Genomic DNA, 17,363 nt, shown 5'->3' on the forward strand with positions numbered 1-17,363 from the left:
GAGATCAATCTTTTTCAAATCAAAGTACGCCACTCCTCACTAGCTGAACTTTCTTTAGAAATGTGAGCAAAACTTCATTGATATTCAGCTGATGTTGGAAAAAATTAAATGTTGCAATTATGGTTTTTGGAATAGAAATGAAACAATAAGTTTGTTCATGTGTTTAGTTATCCTCCAGCTACTTCCTGTCGTCGTCTTCTTCGTGGTTTGTGCCAGTGGCAACATCCTGTTGTTGACCAAAAAAAAACACCTCATCCTGGCACTAAAACGTTTTAATCAACAAGTTGTTTTTTTTTTCTTTTCGAAATTGGTGTATTTCCATTTAGCGAATTTATTTTCAAAATGTCAAAATTATGCAATGATGCGGTGGATGGAAACGCAGCTGGTGTCATACAAAGTGGTGGCAGCCTCATGCTTTCGTTTCAAGTGGAACTAGTGAGTAAATGATAAGGGTGGAGGTCTACGCAAAAGAGAATATCGAGAACCAAAAGTGATTTTTTTTTTATTTAAAATACAGCAGTAGAATGCAAAATCTTTAATTAAAATGAAACTTTATCATGAGTGAAATGTTTAGAGTGCCATTTTATTATTTCTTCAACTACGTCTTTGCTGCAGCTCACGATTAACGTAATTAAAGTTGGTTTATTGGTTAACCTGCGCAGAAACTCAATCAAAAACCAATCAATCATCTACTGCATGGCTGTTAGCCACACCCTCTGCCTAAGGAAGAAAATAAATAAATAATTTATTCATTTATTTCAACTATCACATACATGTTTACTCCACAAATTCCAGATAAAACTGTATATAGATATTTAGTAACTCATATTGAATTGTAGCACTTTTGGTCGGATATAAATAAATAGTTTATTTATTCTATTCATGTTAAACAATAAATAGAAAGTCAACAGCCTGACCTTTACATCTGCCTTTCAGACACCTAATTTGCCTTTGTGGTTGGGAAGTGTATGGAGGAAGCGCGTATTTGCATTATGCTCATTTCTTCTTTGCATGATGTAAATAGGAAATGAGCTAAATTTGCAAAATCCTCTGGGACTCGGCTTATTTGTTGCTGAGCTGTAGCAAATTGCATGTAGGAGTTATTGTTACCGATCTACATATATTGTCACGTTGTGCACAGGTTTCACTAGGATGTTTGATTGTCTTATTTCTTCCCATCACGAGGGATGACATTCTTTTGGGAGGTTTTTTTTTTTTTTGAAGCCTCTCAGGAAAATGTTAAATGAAGCACAGTGAAGTGCAAATTAATGCTCACTCAGAAGATGAATCCAATTGACTTTAGAGAATATTTTTCATCAAGCAAGTGACGCAAGTGATTGAAATTCTTAAGAGCAATGTTTGAAAATTGTTTATCCAAATGAGAGCGAGAGAGAGTACAAAGTCAGATTGCGAAGCTTTTCCAAGTCTGACAAAGGAGGAAGATTTTCAGGGCGGACTGATAGTGGAGCACACAACTTTAATTGTCTGAAAACAGAACGGATTGCGTGCTCAGGTTTACATGTATTCACACTTTAGCTCGCCAATACTGATTCAGAATAATACATGCAGACTCTATTGTCCTCAGTAACCTTGGATGTTTCAGAAATGCCACAACAAGGTCCTAGAGTAATTCAGAGTATTTTACTAATTATCGGAATCAGTAGAGATCATTAAGCATATTCCAATAATTGTCCTTGGGTCTGAGGCTAAAGAGCTCCGGTGTTGTTCTTCTTTATTTACTCCAAAATCAGTTTTCAGCCTCCTTTTGATTCATTAGGTGAAGTTTGAAAGCCACGTTTCGAGTCATCCAGGCATCATTTTTTCCCCCAAATGTTTCCAAAAGATTAATTATTGGCCCTTTTTTATAATTATAAGCTTGAGCTTGAATATTCTGGAGCATTAACTCCATTCTTGGTCAGAGTTTGCCTCTCTGTGGAGAGTGAGATCTTCCAGTTTATTATAAGGTTGAAAGATGGCGGCTCCCAGGTTGTTCTTGAACGTCTTAACATGTTTTCTTTAACTTCTGGATGAAACTTTTACCAAACCTTCACATAATTCGAAATGCACATCAGAACTGAAAAATGAATTCAAAAATGAATAAACTCAAATTTCAGGACGCACATCTAGTCTGAATGATGTTTGTTACAAAGTGACTGAGGTAAGAGTTCAACTTCTAGAGATATTTAACCAAATATTACCTAAATATCAAATAAATGCTTGAGTCTATCTGTATAATTTTGACCTTGTGAGGATGAGAGCAAATAACACGTTTTGAAAATGACTAGCTGTTTTATATCAGAAGCTATAAGCTACACATTCAGTTCTGCTTTAAAAATGTCTCCCTCTTTGACTCAAAGTCTCACTTAGTACTCTCAGTAGTTGGGATGAAGAATTTTCAAACATTGTTTCAAAGAGTTTCAATCACTTGCATCACTTGCTTGGTGATAATATTCAGATAAATCATTTAAAAATCTCCAATCCGATACTAAGATGATAATTCTGACTGACTTCCATTACGGACACCTCCTCTCAGCTGCTTTTTCAGCTGCAGATTGATGCTGTATCAGAACAGAAAATAGCCGTACCACCGATCGTTTATTTCCACCACTGAGAGATTTTGCACTTTGCCAGGTCAGTTGTACTCTGTTTTTTTTTTTTTTTCCCGTAAGAAGGAACTCACATGTATCACTATCATCCCTGCTTTTTAAAGGTCTACTGTGAATAGCCTGAATTTTTGCGCCAGCATCCCTATTTTCATTTCGATTTCTATAGACTATTACAATTTCTACTTTTTCTAGTTTGTGTGGCCTGCTTTTCATTGGATCTGTAAAGTTGATCTTTGATGGTGCATAATCTCCAATACTGAAATTAGACAATTATTTAAGAAAGCTGCGTTTCCTTTACAAATGTCCTCAAAAGTTTTTCGATGTTCTGCTAATGGCGATAAAACTCAATGTTGCAATAGCGATGTTTGTGTTAAATTAAAAATGCAATTAAAATTGCACACAATAAGTCATTAAAAATCACGACAGTGTTCATATTTCAGCCACAGCACAGCGTTCATCATCAGCTGTCAGAGAAGATGTCGGCTTCTTATAATTCTGAGTGCGGCTACTTATATGTGCGGATTTTTGGGGAAATGGTTGTTGGCGATTTTACAGACGCGCTATGAGTTCAACACTTCAGAATGACAAACTAAACTTTTGATGAACTGGGCGATGCTGTGAGATCTCTGGAGGAGCCAGACGCTCCCCCTAGTAGCTACAAATAAACATGTTTTCATTGCAGTTTTGCAAAATACACCAATTTCCGAAACTGCCGTGTTTCCATTAAGCAAATGTATTTTCGCAATTCCAATTTGCGCAACTTTATGTTCGATGGAAATGCAGCCACCGTGCCAACATGTCGTACCTGCAGCTCAGGCACGGCAGGGCCCTTCTCTGTGCATGCTCCTGTGTATCTGGGGAGCGGGTAAGGCAGGACCAGTGGATAGGGACTCAGAACGCTCCTGATGTCACATTTCGGCATCTCAGCCTCCTCCCTGGCCATGGTCACGTGATCTAAAACCAGGAAGTTGTTGTTCGGCGTCCATACGGTGCGTGTCTGCGGCAGGAAGGGCGGACGCTGGAACATGAGGGTCACAGACATGGCGCCGAAAGTCACCAAGTCGAAACTGGAGTCAAAGCAAAGCGAGACGTGGTCAGGCTAACGGTAAGGGCGGCGCGATCCGTTCGAATGTGCGCGTCTGCGCTCTCTACCTGCCGTCCTTCCTGCTGACGGTGTAGCCGTACTCGGGATGCTGTGGGAAGGTGATGTTGACTCCGACTAGAGGCGAGCCGTCCTGCAGCACGACGTTCCCTCGAATCACAGACACACGGCTGTCAAAACAAAGGTGGCGAGATAAAAGAGAGAGGGGGGAGAAAAAATAGAGATAAACAGGGAGACATGACAGGTTCACAATGACGGAGAGCATAATCATTGTTTGAAGAAAGCAGCACATTGTCATGCACTAGCCAAATGACCTTGTGTTGGAAGAATAAGCAGCCGCCTTTATTCTGCTCAGTGCTTTTCTCTTGTATCGCTCGGAGAAGTCTGCCAGAGATTGCCAGGATACAGGCCATAAATATAGCTTCATCCACGACGACGCCTCAACATCTTGTCACTTAAAAAGCAAACTTTAATATCTCTTTGAAGGAGGACTGTGTCAAATAGGAGAAGAAGCTTCTTTTTTTTTCTAAGCAGTTTTTCAGCTATTGTACATAAATTTGCGGTGTGTCTTCAGCAGCATGTGCAATGGTCAAACAAAGACAATCGAGGCTTGACAGAAGCACTCATTACTGTGGGCATGCGGGTCGGTTTATGAACTGGCAGGTAAATTTCATCCACACAGCAGTTCCTGAGTGAAGTGACTGTCACGCCGGCCGATGGCGAAAGGTTGAAAGAGCAAATGGAACCTGAAATCTGAGACCTCAGGATCCAGAACGTTTCATACGTCAATGTTTTGTCGTTGCCAATGAAGGAAGCAACATGTTTATATCTCATTAGATGTAGTGGGAAACCGAAAGGAAGACACTGCGGTTATTACCAGCATGATAGTAAATGTTAGGGTTTCATTCAACTGTTGTCGGCACAGGGTTGTGAGTTTTTAACACATTTTTTCTAGAACTTAATTAGCAGTAAGCCTAAACTGAGAAACTTTGTATACCTAGTTGTGTCGCTAAAACAACACAACTGTAAGTTCATCTAGCTAGCTTGTTTTGTTTTCAGATCCTTTTTTTCATTCTTTACAATAACAAACATTGAGTCTGTAGAGTAAACAAAGTTCTCCACATCTCTTAGTCTTTGATTCCCATCATTTAGAATAGAACAAACTTAACCGTCCCTTAAAGGAAACGCCTTGGTGGCGTCCCGGTAGCTGTTGTGGATGTCCTCCAATGTGTCGGACAGGACATTAGCAGACCTTTCTAATAAAACCACACATCAGTAATGTGGCATTTCTGAAGGAGCCCCGGTTTTCAGGAACCACCAAACGTTCTCAAGAGAACCCAGGGGATTAACCTAAAGCTATACGGCTCTGTTTGAAATGAGGAGTGGAAAAACGCAATTGAAAAGGTGTCAAGGGAAGTCAAAGTTATTTTTGCTTGAAAGCAGCCAATCATGGCAGTGCCTCCATGACGATTAAGTTAGGGATATTCTCTCTTTAGGTAGTGCTAAGACGGCATTCACTGTGAATAATAATGTATATTAAGGTACGTTTGGTGGTTAAATGATTAAACTAGACATTTAGTTTAGAGAGGGCCTTGAGTATGTGCAGATTTTTGCGGCGATTGTGGACCAATACAATGAATAGCAAAGGTTAACTGCATGAAAGATTCTTGAAATAGGAATTTGCTTAGAAAGTTTTAAAGTGACAGGTGCAAATTTTAATTCCTGCTCTTGAATTGGATTCATGTGATTCAAATGTTTACTGGTCATTTTGTTCCTGTTGAGTTCACAGTGATGTCTGTTCAAATTAACTCCCAATAATCTAACCATAATCTCCCAAATGATAGATGATTACATATTACATGTGTTAATACACATAAAAATAGGTCAATAAAAGGTCAGTTCATAGGAGCGAACTCATTCACACTCAGAGCGAATGAGGTGCAACACAAATTTGTTGCATGACAAAGTAAAACTGAACTGATCAACATATAAGCCTTTTTCTGACTGTCAGGAAATCAAACGTCATGATTTAAGTTCATGGATAAGAACCAGAAGGTGGAAGGGAATGAATAGCTGCACATAGATATGATCAGGACCGGAGCTGGAAAGAGTCTCTCCACATTCACACCCACACACAGCCCTTTAATGAAGGAATATCTATTACACCAGAAACAGAGGCTAGATAAAGAATGGTGAGGTTTCTGCGGGTGACTGCATCGGCCCGTTTGTTACTCCCATCCTGAAAGCTGCCATTGATTTCTCCACTGAAAAAAAAAAAAAAAAAAAAAAACACTAGAAAAACTGCCACATAATTAATTTATTTGCTTATTCCACAAGATAAAACCGAGATGGGGAAGCGATGCGCTTTGGCCCATTTTTCAGAAACCCATCAAATCAAATCAAATTTTATTTGTATAGCACATTTCAGCATCAAGGCATTTCAAAGTGCGGTTGAAAGGCATTTCAAAGGCATTTCAAACAAGCGGTTTTGAAATGCTTGTTTTTCATCCGAAACTTCGCCGGCCATCATAATGCAAAGGAGAGGCGCATTTTTCGTCGAAAAATTCATGGTAACACCTTGGTGACTGGCGTAACCGAATGACAGATAAAGCGTTAATACGTAACAAACACAAGCTCTGTAGTTGTAGTCTGACACCGACACCGGCGGACGGAGCGTTGCTCTGGCGAGCGACGCCTCGTCTCCCCGGTCACACACAGCATCCCTGAGATGTATGCGAAGGCGTGCCAACACATGAAAGGCCTCATTCACATGCAAACACACACACACACGTTCATTAAACAAACAACGGCAAAGTGGACGTCGCAATTTATTAACACAAATGCTCCATAAGCTGCAATTCACTCCTTTCGGCTTAATGCCCGCCGAGACAATTCAAGGACGGAGACGTGCAAAAGCAAACCCCGTGGAAGAATGCGCCGGCACGCACAAAGCCGCGCATGCAATGAGTAAACAAGCTGCATACCTGGTATCAAAGGGCACGTCTCCCGGGAGAGTGTGTGTGGCCGCCTTGCCGAGGAGGAAGCGTATGCGGCGGTAGAAGCTGTGCGTGCTGGCGGGCGCGCTGGCGGGCAGCGGGCTCTGCTGCAGCAGGGCGAGCGGGTCGGCCGAGCCGTGGCACAGCGGGTCGGAGCCGCAGCTCAGCTGCTCGCAGCAGTCCGGATCCACGCAGTCGATCAGTCCGTCTGGAGAGAGAAGATGTTGGAGGCGTTGCATGTTTCACTTCGATGGAGGCGAGATGGGAGCGTCTTCATCATGCACAGTTAATTGATGACTTAAGTGACTGGCTTCATGGTAATTAAATACAGCGCCCTCTGTAATTATTAGCACCCTGCTAACGAAGTGCAAAAACAATTCTATTTTTATTAACTTTGTTTTTCACAGTTACAATATTTTGTTGCTTTTTGTTATATCAACACATACCTGAGTTACTTGAATAACATGCTCTCTTGCTTTTCTGATTCTGTTCGTCACGAGTTTTAAAGGGGTGAGCAGTATGCGTTTCCCAGACACTTTCAAAAAATCTATAAAATCCCATATATATCAAACATCACTTAAAATAAGTTTGACTTCATAATCTGAAATGGGGCCTCTGTCTCTTTAAGAAGCTCCTGCTCTTTCCGACACTCTTTCATCACAACAACATTTCTCCATTAAGCCTTTAACAACGGTTTTACCAGCGTTGCACTGAGAAGTAGCTCGTATAGTGAGCTCAGCAGATGTGCCGTTCCAGCAGGTGTTTGCTAATTGCTGATGGCTAGTCTGACGGAGCTGAGTGGGAGAGTCACGGGGGAGGAGTGGTCTGCGAGGCAGAAGTTTGAAAACTGAAGCTACGAGGAAGAGCTTCCTCCTCGAAGGCGACGCTCGGTTACAACACTCATTTTGCTCAACTAAATGGTCGCCAAGAGCGATTAAAGGATTTCTCGAACATTTTTGATGAGGGAAAAACATCATAACATGATGCAAAGCTCAAAATGTTGATTTTACATAATGCCGCCAATAATTATCCTCTGAGTTATCGTCTTTCTTTGCAATTCAGAAAAATGTCCAAAAGAAATGTGAGCCCCTTTCATATTTTTGGATTACTGAATGTTCCTCAACACACTGATCAACTTAAAAAGTAAAGTAGACAAACATAAATAAATAAATAAATAAATAAAAATTGCAGCTAAACTTAAATACTGAAGTCAAATAGAATGTAAGGTTATTTATATTTTTATAGAGATTAAGCTTTTTCACTCATCAAAATGTCTTCAGTTTTCATTCCTGGGTGTGTGTTCCTGGGAGTGTTCAAAAAACTAAGAGCGGACAAGTTGCTCTGGCTCGATTCACATTCAGCTCAGTTCAGTGTTTTGGTCTGGGGGCCGTTCTGGAGGCTCTTGAGCTCATCGACTAAAGAACGACGCTTTGAATGAGGAGCATCACAGACAACCCTGGGAATCCTCTTCAAACACAGAGACCCAACAGTGTTTTCAGCAAAACGCCTTTTCAGATCGGCTGCAGCACAGACCGCCAGAAGAGATCCTGGCGGTCTGTGAAGCAATAACCTTCAAATTTAGAGAGACGCAGCTCCTACCATGTTGTTTTCCTTTATGAGCCATCAAGTTGTGTGGGCTTTTTTTTTTAGCTGAACTGAAATTGAGGACTCTGACGAGAACAGTGTCTGGAAGCACGACTGAAAGGAAACAAGTGGAAATACTTGACACGGGGCCAAAGAGATCAATTTAAATGTGTTCTTGTTTTACAAAGTTTTTGGAGACTGGAAGCATTTTCCCGCTTGAATGACTCACAGGTTGGAGTTAAGTAGCATGACAAACAAAACGAACCTTCTACTGAAAACGAGAAGACGGAAAGATAAACGTGGAAAAAGCATCCCAAAAATAATAATAAAAAGATTTATGAAAGCTTTTCAAGAGGTGCAAACATTACAAGGCTTTTTTTCTTTTTTTAAGGGTCAACGTGAAACTACACAGGCCGAGTCAAGATTTTTCAACATTACCTACATGACAAACACGCAAGTGTTCCTACTGGAGCTCATGAAATCTACGATAATGAACTACCTGTGCATCTTCATCACTACAGTAAAATTCATTTATGGGTCATCAGCTGGTAATTACCCCATATAACCCTATAAATATCCTCAGAATCCCTTCTCACCCCCAAAGCGTCGCTTGAGTGTGATCCATAAAAGTCGAGCATAAACAATGGGGGCCACAAACACAAACCGAGGCGACAGGTAATGGGAGCCGGTCCGGCATTCGTGTTTCCCTATTTTGAACGCAGCTCTAAAAAGGCAGGAAACAGCGCTGACATTTAAATGCATCTGACCGCAGAGCGGAGAGCTAAAGGGCAACAATATTCTATTATAACCTCGTCCTACAAAAGGTAGCGCGCCACAATGGATAATTTCCATAAGAAATGCTGTTTGAACTTGAAAGCAGACTATTAATTGAATTTGAAATATCATTGTCATTAAAAGCAATATGAGAGATCGCAGCTTTGAGAGGCAGATGTGGTTTTCTTGCACAACTCGAGTGAAATCTGCAGAAGAAGTTATTCTTTTTGTATTATTATTATTATTATTATTATTATCAAAAATAATACATTTCTTCTTCTATTGCTGCCGTTCAGGTAACATAAATCAGACTCTCTCCTCAAGCTTTCTCTCTGTCTGATTGCCAAGGATAGCATCTTTCCTTCTCTGTCTGTCTTGAGAGACCAAAAAAAAAAGAAGAAGAAGAAGAAAGGGAAAAGAAGACAGCTGTGAGAGGGAGGCCTATGAGAGCCAACAGTGTATCTGCCAATTAAGGGAGAGGACTGAATTGAGTGGTAGGAAATATAGTGTTTGAAAGGCTGCACACAGAGTCGGAGGCAGAGAAAGAGTTGTCTGAGTAATTCTTTTAAGGTTTTGTCAGGTAGTCTTTCTTTTAGCATAATCAGAACTAAACCGAAGAGCTCTACGCGGCCAACGCGACGATTGGAGGTAGTCCGCTACGGCTCACGCAGCAATTTTATGCTATTTGATAATCAGGGCGATAGTGGCTCATCTGAAATATTTCCCAATAAAGCATTTACAGCTTTATTGGCTATAATAATAAAAACAGAATCCGAGATAACGCCACGGATCGTTTCCTCCCGTCGCCGGCCTCCCAGTTTACAGTCCGGGTCTCCACGGTTGTAATCCGGAATAAGAAGCCGTGACTCACGTTTCGAGCAGCAGCCATCAACGCTGACACTTTGAAGCGTTGGCTGAGTCAGTCGTGCGGCTTTGGTAAACAATGTGCAAGAAAAAATAAATAAATAAAAAAAGCGGTTACTTTGTAGCTATCAGAAGCCCTGCGCCAACAGAAAAGTGTGTTTGAGGCTTCCTGCTGCTGCGGATTCAAACACCTCTCTCTGCACAAATCTGGAACAAAACAGGAGAAAAAACAAAACAAAACGAAAAAAAAAAAAAAACACAAGAGCGAGCTTTCCATCCAAAACAAAGACAACCCTACCTTGTTTGCAGTGATGGATTATAGCAGCACCTTAACAACCGTGTGTGCATAATGGATATTTGATGGAGTTTCAAAGCGAACGGGGCAAAGTTGAAAGCGGCGTGATATTGCGCTGCACGGGAACCCGGGTGTGTGTTGGAGACGAGCTGCCGATGGGACCGAAATGGCGAGGAAGTAACTGTAATGAGCACATCAGTGTCTGAAATGTTATTTTCATGCTTTTCTTTCTTCCTTTCTTTTTGAGGAGTGAATAAACAGCTGCAGTACATGACTGAGTTGACTCTCACCTTTTTTTTTGTCTTTTTTTAGTTCGGAGGTTTCTTTAAATCAATAAAAAAAAAAAAAAAGCAAATCTTCTGCGTGGGTTTCTGCATTTAGTCTTGAAAAAGTGTCTTTTTATCCTGGCAGGTGGCGCACACACCAAGGTATTTAGCTGTGATTTGAGTGTGCGAGCACAAATACATATTCAACGCGCTGTAATAACGGGCAGCAGGACTCACAGCGGGACCGGGATAACACAGAGAGACGGAGGGGAAGAAACGACGAGGAGGACCGTTTTTAGTGGAGGAGAATGGCGATGAGGATGATTGGAACGGAACGGACAATCTGCCGATGAGACGGGGATGGAAGAGGTAATAGCAGTGGGAAGAAAAAAAAAAAAGAAGAGGAGAGATATAATATGATAGATGATGTAAAATGTCACCTCCGTCATTGTCAGTTCCATCACTGCAGTCAGTTTCCATGACAACGCTGCATCCTGGCCCACTCCATCCAGCCTGGCAGATGCAGCGCCAGCCACTCTGCTCCAGGGTACAGCGTCCGTGACCACTGCATAACCCCGGGCAGCCGTCTAAAGAGACAGATCCCACACACACACACACACACACACACACACACACACACACATTGTGTTTTTTGCATTTGTAGGTGAACATGTTTCTAAGTCAATTATAATATGTTTCTGAAGGTAATCTATTTCAGGAATTCAATTCAATAAGTTACATAAAGACTTGTAAGTAAGAAGTGTTTATTAGGTGAACAGTTTTCAGAAGGTGATTTAATTTCTTAAGGGGAAAAAAAAACAACTATCCAGACCAACCTGATCCTGTGTGGAGCACTAATTGTCTTACTTGTTTAGTCATGAATTCACAGTGATTAGATACATTTTTGTTCAGTTTCGCTCATCACACTCTCAGACCTGCTTACTGCCCGACCTGAAGAACTAAGACACTACTGCAACAGAACCTTCCTGAGAACATTTCATGAGCTAAATGGCCTCAGAAAGCAGAACATCATGTAAGATGGCGAGAAACAAACTCACCGACGTTTTTATGTCATCAGTCTTTGGGACCAACGAGCCACCGATGGAGAAAACACTGAACAGTGATGAACCTTTCTATCAAAATGACCAAGGCCACACCTTTGTTATGTAGCAGAGCAAATTTTTATGATACTTGTGCTAATATATAATACTAAATATGTTTTTTTTATCACTTGCCGTATTGATCATGGACTATAACTTAATTCCAATGTTTGTGACCAATTTTGAGAAAAACTTTGCAGTAAAATCAAAAAACAAATGTGGGGATCTGTTGATTTTGTGTGAATTTGGAGGATCTGTGAAAAACTGGAGAGACTTAATGATGTACTTTGGAGTCTAAAGGACCACATAAAAAGCTACGGCGGGACAGATTTGGCCCCCGGGCCTCGAGTTTGACACGTGTTCTAAAACAAACAAACAAAAAAAACATTAAAGCCTTCAATAAAGTGAAATTACCTTTCACAACGACATCCAGATCGTGAGTAACTGTGGAGCGAAACATGGGAGATTATGTAAAAAAAACATAAACAGCTTCTAAGTTGTCTGACACCTTTCCGTGTCAAACGCCACCAATCGAAACGTAGAGATGACAACCCAAGCGACAAGCGCCGCTCACCGATGTTGCAGTGCTCCCCCTCCCAGCCCGGCTGGCAGATGCAGGTCCCGTCGTGGCACTGGCCGTGCTCCTCGCAGCGCGGGTGGCACGCTCTCTGGTCGCACGCGGCGCCGATCCAGCCCTCCTCGCACTGGCACTGGCCCTCGGAGCAAACGCCGTGGCTGCCACATGGCACCGGGCACAGCTCTGGAGAACAGGTGGGCGGAGATGTATGTGGAGGGAGTGGAGGGGGGGGGGTAAAAAACAAGAAAAAGAAAGAAAGGAAAAAGCGTGTTAGTGTGAGAGGACGAGAAGAACGAGGAGGGAGAGGAACAGATGGAGGAAACGAGCACTGTAAAGAAAAACAAAGCAGCTAAAACAGACACAGGGGACACGGAGAAGTTTACTAATTTAGAGCTGAAGGTGGGCTTTTGGATATAGGTGAGAGAAAGACGGGGGGAGGGGGGGAGACAGAGGAACGGGAGGCAAAACCTCAGAGTTTTAAAAATGTACTTTCTCACAACACATAATCTCCTCACCTCTAATAGTTCTGCCGCCTTAAGGAGGAAAGGAGTGAATAGACTCATAAGAAAAGCCAAATGATTCGTATTTGCGCTGCGATATTTAAGCCACCGAGACTCCGGTTCAGCTCCATCATTCCTTTCTGACATTTCGATCAGATTTAGTGAGGGTGCGATAATACCCCTTCTCTCGCCACGTTTCTCCGTTCTCTCTCTCCGTCGGATCGCTCTGTTCAGGCTTCCTTCTCTTTTAGCAACATCCCTTAAAATCCCCCCTCACCACCACCTTTCTCCCTCTCTGCAACTCTCACTCTCTCTGCAGAGGAAAAGCCTCATCCATCAGTAAAGAGAGCAAAGTGCTGGAGGCACACAAAACCTACTTATCCAGCTGCAGTAAAAAGAAAAAAAAAAGTTATTTCAATTTAAATATACATAGCATGGAGAGGGAGCTAAAAGTGGGTTCAAGGTTTTTTTTCAGGCTCTCTATTAGAATTACATTAGCTTAGCCACGCCTCAACAAGACCAGAACATGGAATTGCCAGAGCCTTTTGATTAAAAGGCCAGCAGGTAGAGGCAGAGGAGGCTCATATCTCCAATATTCAGCCATGGTCCATCATTATCATGAGCTATATCGCCGTAATACGGGTCTGAGAGCAGCCGCTGCCCCGGGTCGCCTGCAGAGCTTCGGTAAAGGAGCAGCTCCTCCCCCCAAGCCGAATGTTTTAAGTGTGGCGGAAACAGAGGCAAGCCTGTCTTACGATGGCTTTTTCTCCTCTCTTTTCACCAATGCCGCAAGGACACTTTGGACAGTGCATTTTCCACCGAGCTGTGTTCGGCACCTTAAAACATGGTGACGCTTGGGACTTGAGTAGCTTTGGCACAATGGCTTCCCTCGCTGCCTGTTTTCCGTATCGTCGTCGTGTGATTACTGCGCATGTAACCGAACGGGGATTTGTGAGAGCAGAGAAAAGTAGCAAAACTGGGAGGAGACACAAACGAGGATGTATTTTATTATTTACTTTGTTTTGTTTTACATGGCATACATAATTGTGAACATGGATTCTTGCCACAGATTTTCAATTTGATTTAAGTCTGGTCTTTGACTGGGCAATTCTAAAACATGGGTGTGCTTTGATCGAAGCCATTCTGTTTTAGTTATGACTTTATGTTTGTGGTTATTTTCCTGCTGGAAAGTAGAGTTTCAATTTTTTTCAACCCCTAACAGATTTTCTTCCACGACTGTCGTGTATCTAGCTCCATTTTCACATCAACTCTCGTCAGCCTTCCTGTTCCCTCTCTAGAAACGTAACCCAACAACTCAATATTGGCTTGTAGGAGAATGTTTAATTGTCTCTGTGTCTATTACAATCTCCTTATCACTTTTACACAAAGGCTAGATTTGAATCGCTATAAGTTGTTCTGTCAAAGTATTTTCTCACCTGAGCTGTGTGTCTCTGTAGGTCCTACAATGAACCTCTTCATGGTCTCAAGTAACGCTTAGTTTAGTAATCGATTAATCAATTATTCTGACGATTAATTGACTAATCACAGTTTTAAAAAATGGTTGACTTAACAGTTTTTATTTAAGCACATGCACCCTTTTATACAATATCAAAAAGAAGTTAAAAGATGCAAATAAACAGGCAGATGAATTTAATTTTTAAATAATAAAATAAGTAAATCTGAACTGAGTGAAGCTAAAACCTGTTTACAGACAAAGATGTTTTTATCTTAAATCCAACACTAGATCTATGTTTTTCTGCAGTTCTGTCTTAATTACTGCTCTGAATACGTTTGTTTTTTCAGCAATGTGCCTGTTTCTAAGCATGTACACTCCAATTAACAATTAATCAATTACAAAAACCAATTGATGATTATTTAAATTATTCACAATTAGTCAGATTAACCATTTCAGCTCTGTGGTGTAGATGCACATACAGTAAAGGCATAAAGAGCATCAGGCCTTTAAATACCATCCCATCTGTTCCTCTGAGTATCTGACAGAGTTTGCAGCAGTGAGCTTTACGTTTTTCCCCTCATTCAGCTGAAGGGGAATGAATGCGTGTCCAAGTGGGTGGTGTCTACATGCTGTAAGTAGGTGGGCATGAGCGTACGGAGGTGTATGACTGTCAATGCAAAGCAAAATGAGTCCTGGTGCATAAGGGTGCTTTGGAACGTTGCAGGCAAAGAGTCATGTGGGGAAATCTCATTTATAAATGGCAACACACACACACACACACACACGTTTTACAAAGTAGCAGCAGTACTTCAATTCCACTAATGTCTCTCATATCCAAAGGGAATATTATCTGCAAAAACTCATCTTTTAAAAGAAAACTAGCAAACTTGTCAAGTATGATTTTAATTTTTTTTCTTTTTTTTGTAACTTATACATATGCAGACTAATTCTGCCCTCTTCTCCCCTCCCGCCCTGCGCCCCCACCTTACCGGTGTAGCAGTCCGGTCCCGTCCAGTTGGGCTGGCAGGCGCAGGTGTCGGACTCCGGCAGATAGGTGCCGTGCCCCGAACACTGTTCCTGACAGGCCGGCAAGGGGTCATCGCAGCTCACTCCGGCCCAACCCGCCGAGCACACGCATTCGCCGCGCACGCACACGCCGTGCCCGCTGCACTGGGGGTCCGCACAGTCCACTGCAGACAGAAGGGAGAGGAGGAACAAATAAATAAAATAAATAAATAAAAGCAAGAGTGAGTCAGAGGTGAAGAGGGGGAGTGACAGGGTGGGTGCGTGGGTGGTGGCGGTGGTGCAGGAGGGTCCGTCTCATTATAATCATCAGTTCACAGAGTATGAAAGCAGCGTTCTTTGCATCCCATCCAGGAGTTAACCACCCTCGCTACAATCCCTGTATCTGTTCCACAACATTACACTTCATAGGACACTTAGAGCTGAGGCTATGATAAGGGCTGAAATGGCTTGCCTGGTGTGTGTGTGTGTGTGTGTCGGGGTGGTCTGTGCTACACTGTGTTAGTGTGTGTAATTACAGCCCTGAGCGCAGAGCCAAAGCTCAGCAGAGTTCGGCTTAACTCTACCCGGCTCGGTTGCTGAAGGTCACACACCTGAGTCAGTGTGTGCAGGACACGGCTTTGAAGGCAGCAGCAAAAAATAAAGAAAGAAAGAAAAAGAAAAAAAAAAAAGACGGTCGGGACCGCCGGCACGATGGGTTCGATCCAAGGTCTCCGTTCTGTTTGTTTGAGTTAATTTACTGAGCTGCTTCATGAGAGATAGAGGCCGTCTGTAATCTCAGTGCCTTACAAACTATTCATAGGTCTTCAGCGGTTCACATTTCATTAAGTTACAAACAGATTTTAATTTATTTTATGTTAAAGTAACAAAAATTCTTGAGCGGAGAGAAGAATATATTTAAATACTTGTATTTTTCTTTCTTTCTTTTCTTTTCTTTTTTTTTTTTTACCAAAGAAAGTCGATCTAAAAAGCCAAGACCGTATTAGTTTAGCCTACTGGTATTGCAGAGTGTTGCACTTGTTACAGGTGCTAATCTTTTGTAGTATCTCTGTCAGCTTTGCATTTCTAAAAGCTGAATTTAGTGTTAAGATTTCATAGAGAGCATCTCAATGAAATCATTGCTTTTCATGTCTTAACTTCCAGGTTCTCAACTAGACTTCTTCGGTTTGGACTTTTACTGGGCACTTCATGCAAAATCTAAACCGTTCCATAGTGGCTCCAGCCGTATGCTTAGGATCATTATCCTGCTGGAAAACAAACCTCTGCCTCAGTGTCAAGTTTTTTTCAGCCTAATCTTGCCATTGCAACTGTTCATTCAAATTCAAAAGTCATCATTTGCAAATTTTTCACAGACTTGCAATGTTCAGTCATCGGACGTTTTCCGCACATCTGACCAATCACATTAACGTTTTCTGTATTTCTTTCTTTTCTGACCAGTCACTGCGACTCGGCTTAATTTTGACCAATCCCCAATCCTTCTAATTCAACTTCCTGTTTCACGGCATTTCTTGACAGCCCAACCTGCTGACTAAACGGTAACTTTAGCATGTTGTTGTTCATGTTGACTTCAACTACCAATAAGGAATTCTTATTCTGCACTTTGACAACTCCTCAGGATGCGGTTTTAAGGGCAATATCTTAAGAAGGCACTTAAAAATGTTACTTACACTTTGAATATTGACTAAGTTGAAATCCTGTTTTTTTTGTGAAGGTTATGTGCAGCAACTTCAAATTTTTTGAAGACCGTGTCTTAAGCAGAACAAATTTTTTTTTTTTTTTTGGACAAATTTGAATGCAACTTTTTGAAAAATGTCCCGCAAAAATCAGAATTTTAGATCGAACAGTACCAAAAAAAAAAAAAAAAAGGAAAAAAAAAAAACTTCACAACATCCTTCAGCACTTTCTTCAACATCTACGCTCTGCCTCATTTAATGTTTGCTTGTGGCAAACATTAAATGGAGTTTCTTAAGGCTTTCTTTCAACAAATGGCTTTCTCCCTGCAGGTCTTCCATTAAGGACAAATTTGTGGAGTGCACAACTAATAGTTACCCTCATCAACAGAATCTCCCACCTGTGCTGTGGATCTCTACAGCTTCTTCAAAGTTAACTCGGACCAACAGGATGTTTTCAGATGATGGATTGAATTGAAGAACTTCGAGACGTTCAGAGTCAACCAGTGATTTTGGAAGCTTTAAAAGTCTCCCCCCCCCCCCCCCCCCC

The 17,363-nt window shown here is 41.7% G+C and overlaps 1 protein-coding gene across 1 annotated transcript in view; it reads right to left on the reverse strand.

Annotated features, from left to right (window-relative positions):
• tenm1 (teneurin transmembrane protein 1) overlaps positions 1 to 17,363 on the reverse strand; it is a 332,218-nt gene that overhangs the window by 116,369 nt on the left and 198,486 nt on the right. Inside the window, exons 11-17 of the mRNA XM_015052017.1 lie at positions 15,110 to 15,310; positions 12,162 to 12,347; positions 12,002 to 12,031; positions 10,928 to 11,074; positions 6,693 to 6,912; positions 3,759 to 3,878; positions 3,412 to 3,673 (exon numbers count right to left, since the gene is read on the reverse strand). Of these exons, the coding sequence (XP_014907503.1) occupies positions 3,412 to 3,673; positions 3,759 to 3,878; positions 6,693 to 6,912; positions 10,928 to 11,074; positions 12,002 to 12,031; positions 12,162 to 12,347; positions 15,110 to 15,310 (1,166 nt within the window). The remainder of the gene's footprint in view (positions 1 to 3,411; positions 3,674 to 3,758; positions 3,879 to 6,692; positions 6,913 to 10,927; positions 11,075 to 12,001; positions 12,032 to 12,161; positions 12,348 to 15,109; positions 15,311 to 17,363) is intronic.

This window comes from Poecilia latipinna, unplaced genomic scaffold, assembly GCF_001443285.1.
Source record: "Poecilia latipinna isolate Pla-1442-1.1 unplaced genomic scaffold, P_latipinna-1.0 Scaffold1081, whole genome shotgun sequence".
Taxonomy (NCBI): Eukaryota; Metazoa; Chordata; class Actinopteri; order Cyprinodontiformes; family Poeciliidae; genus Poecilia; species Poecilia latipinna.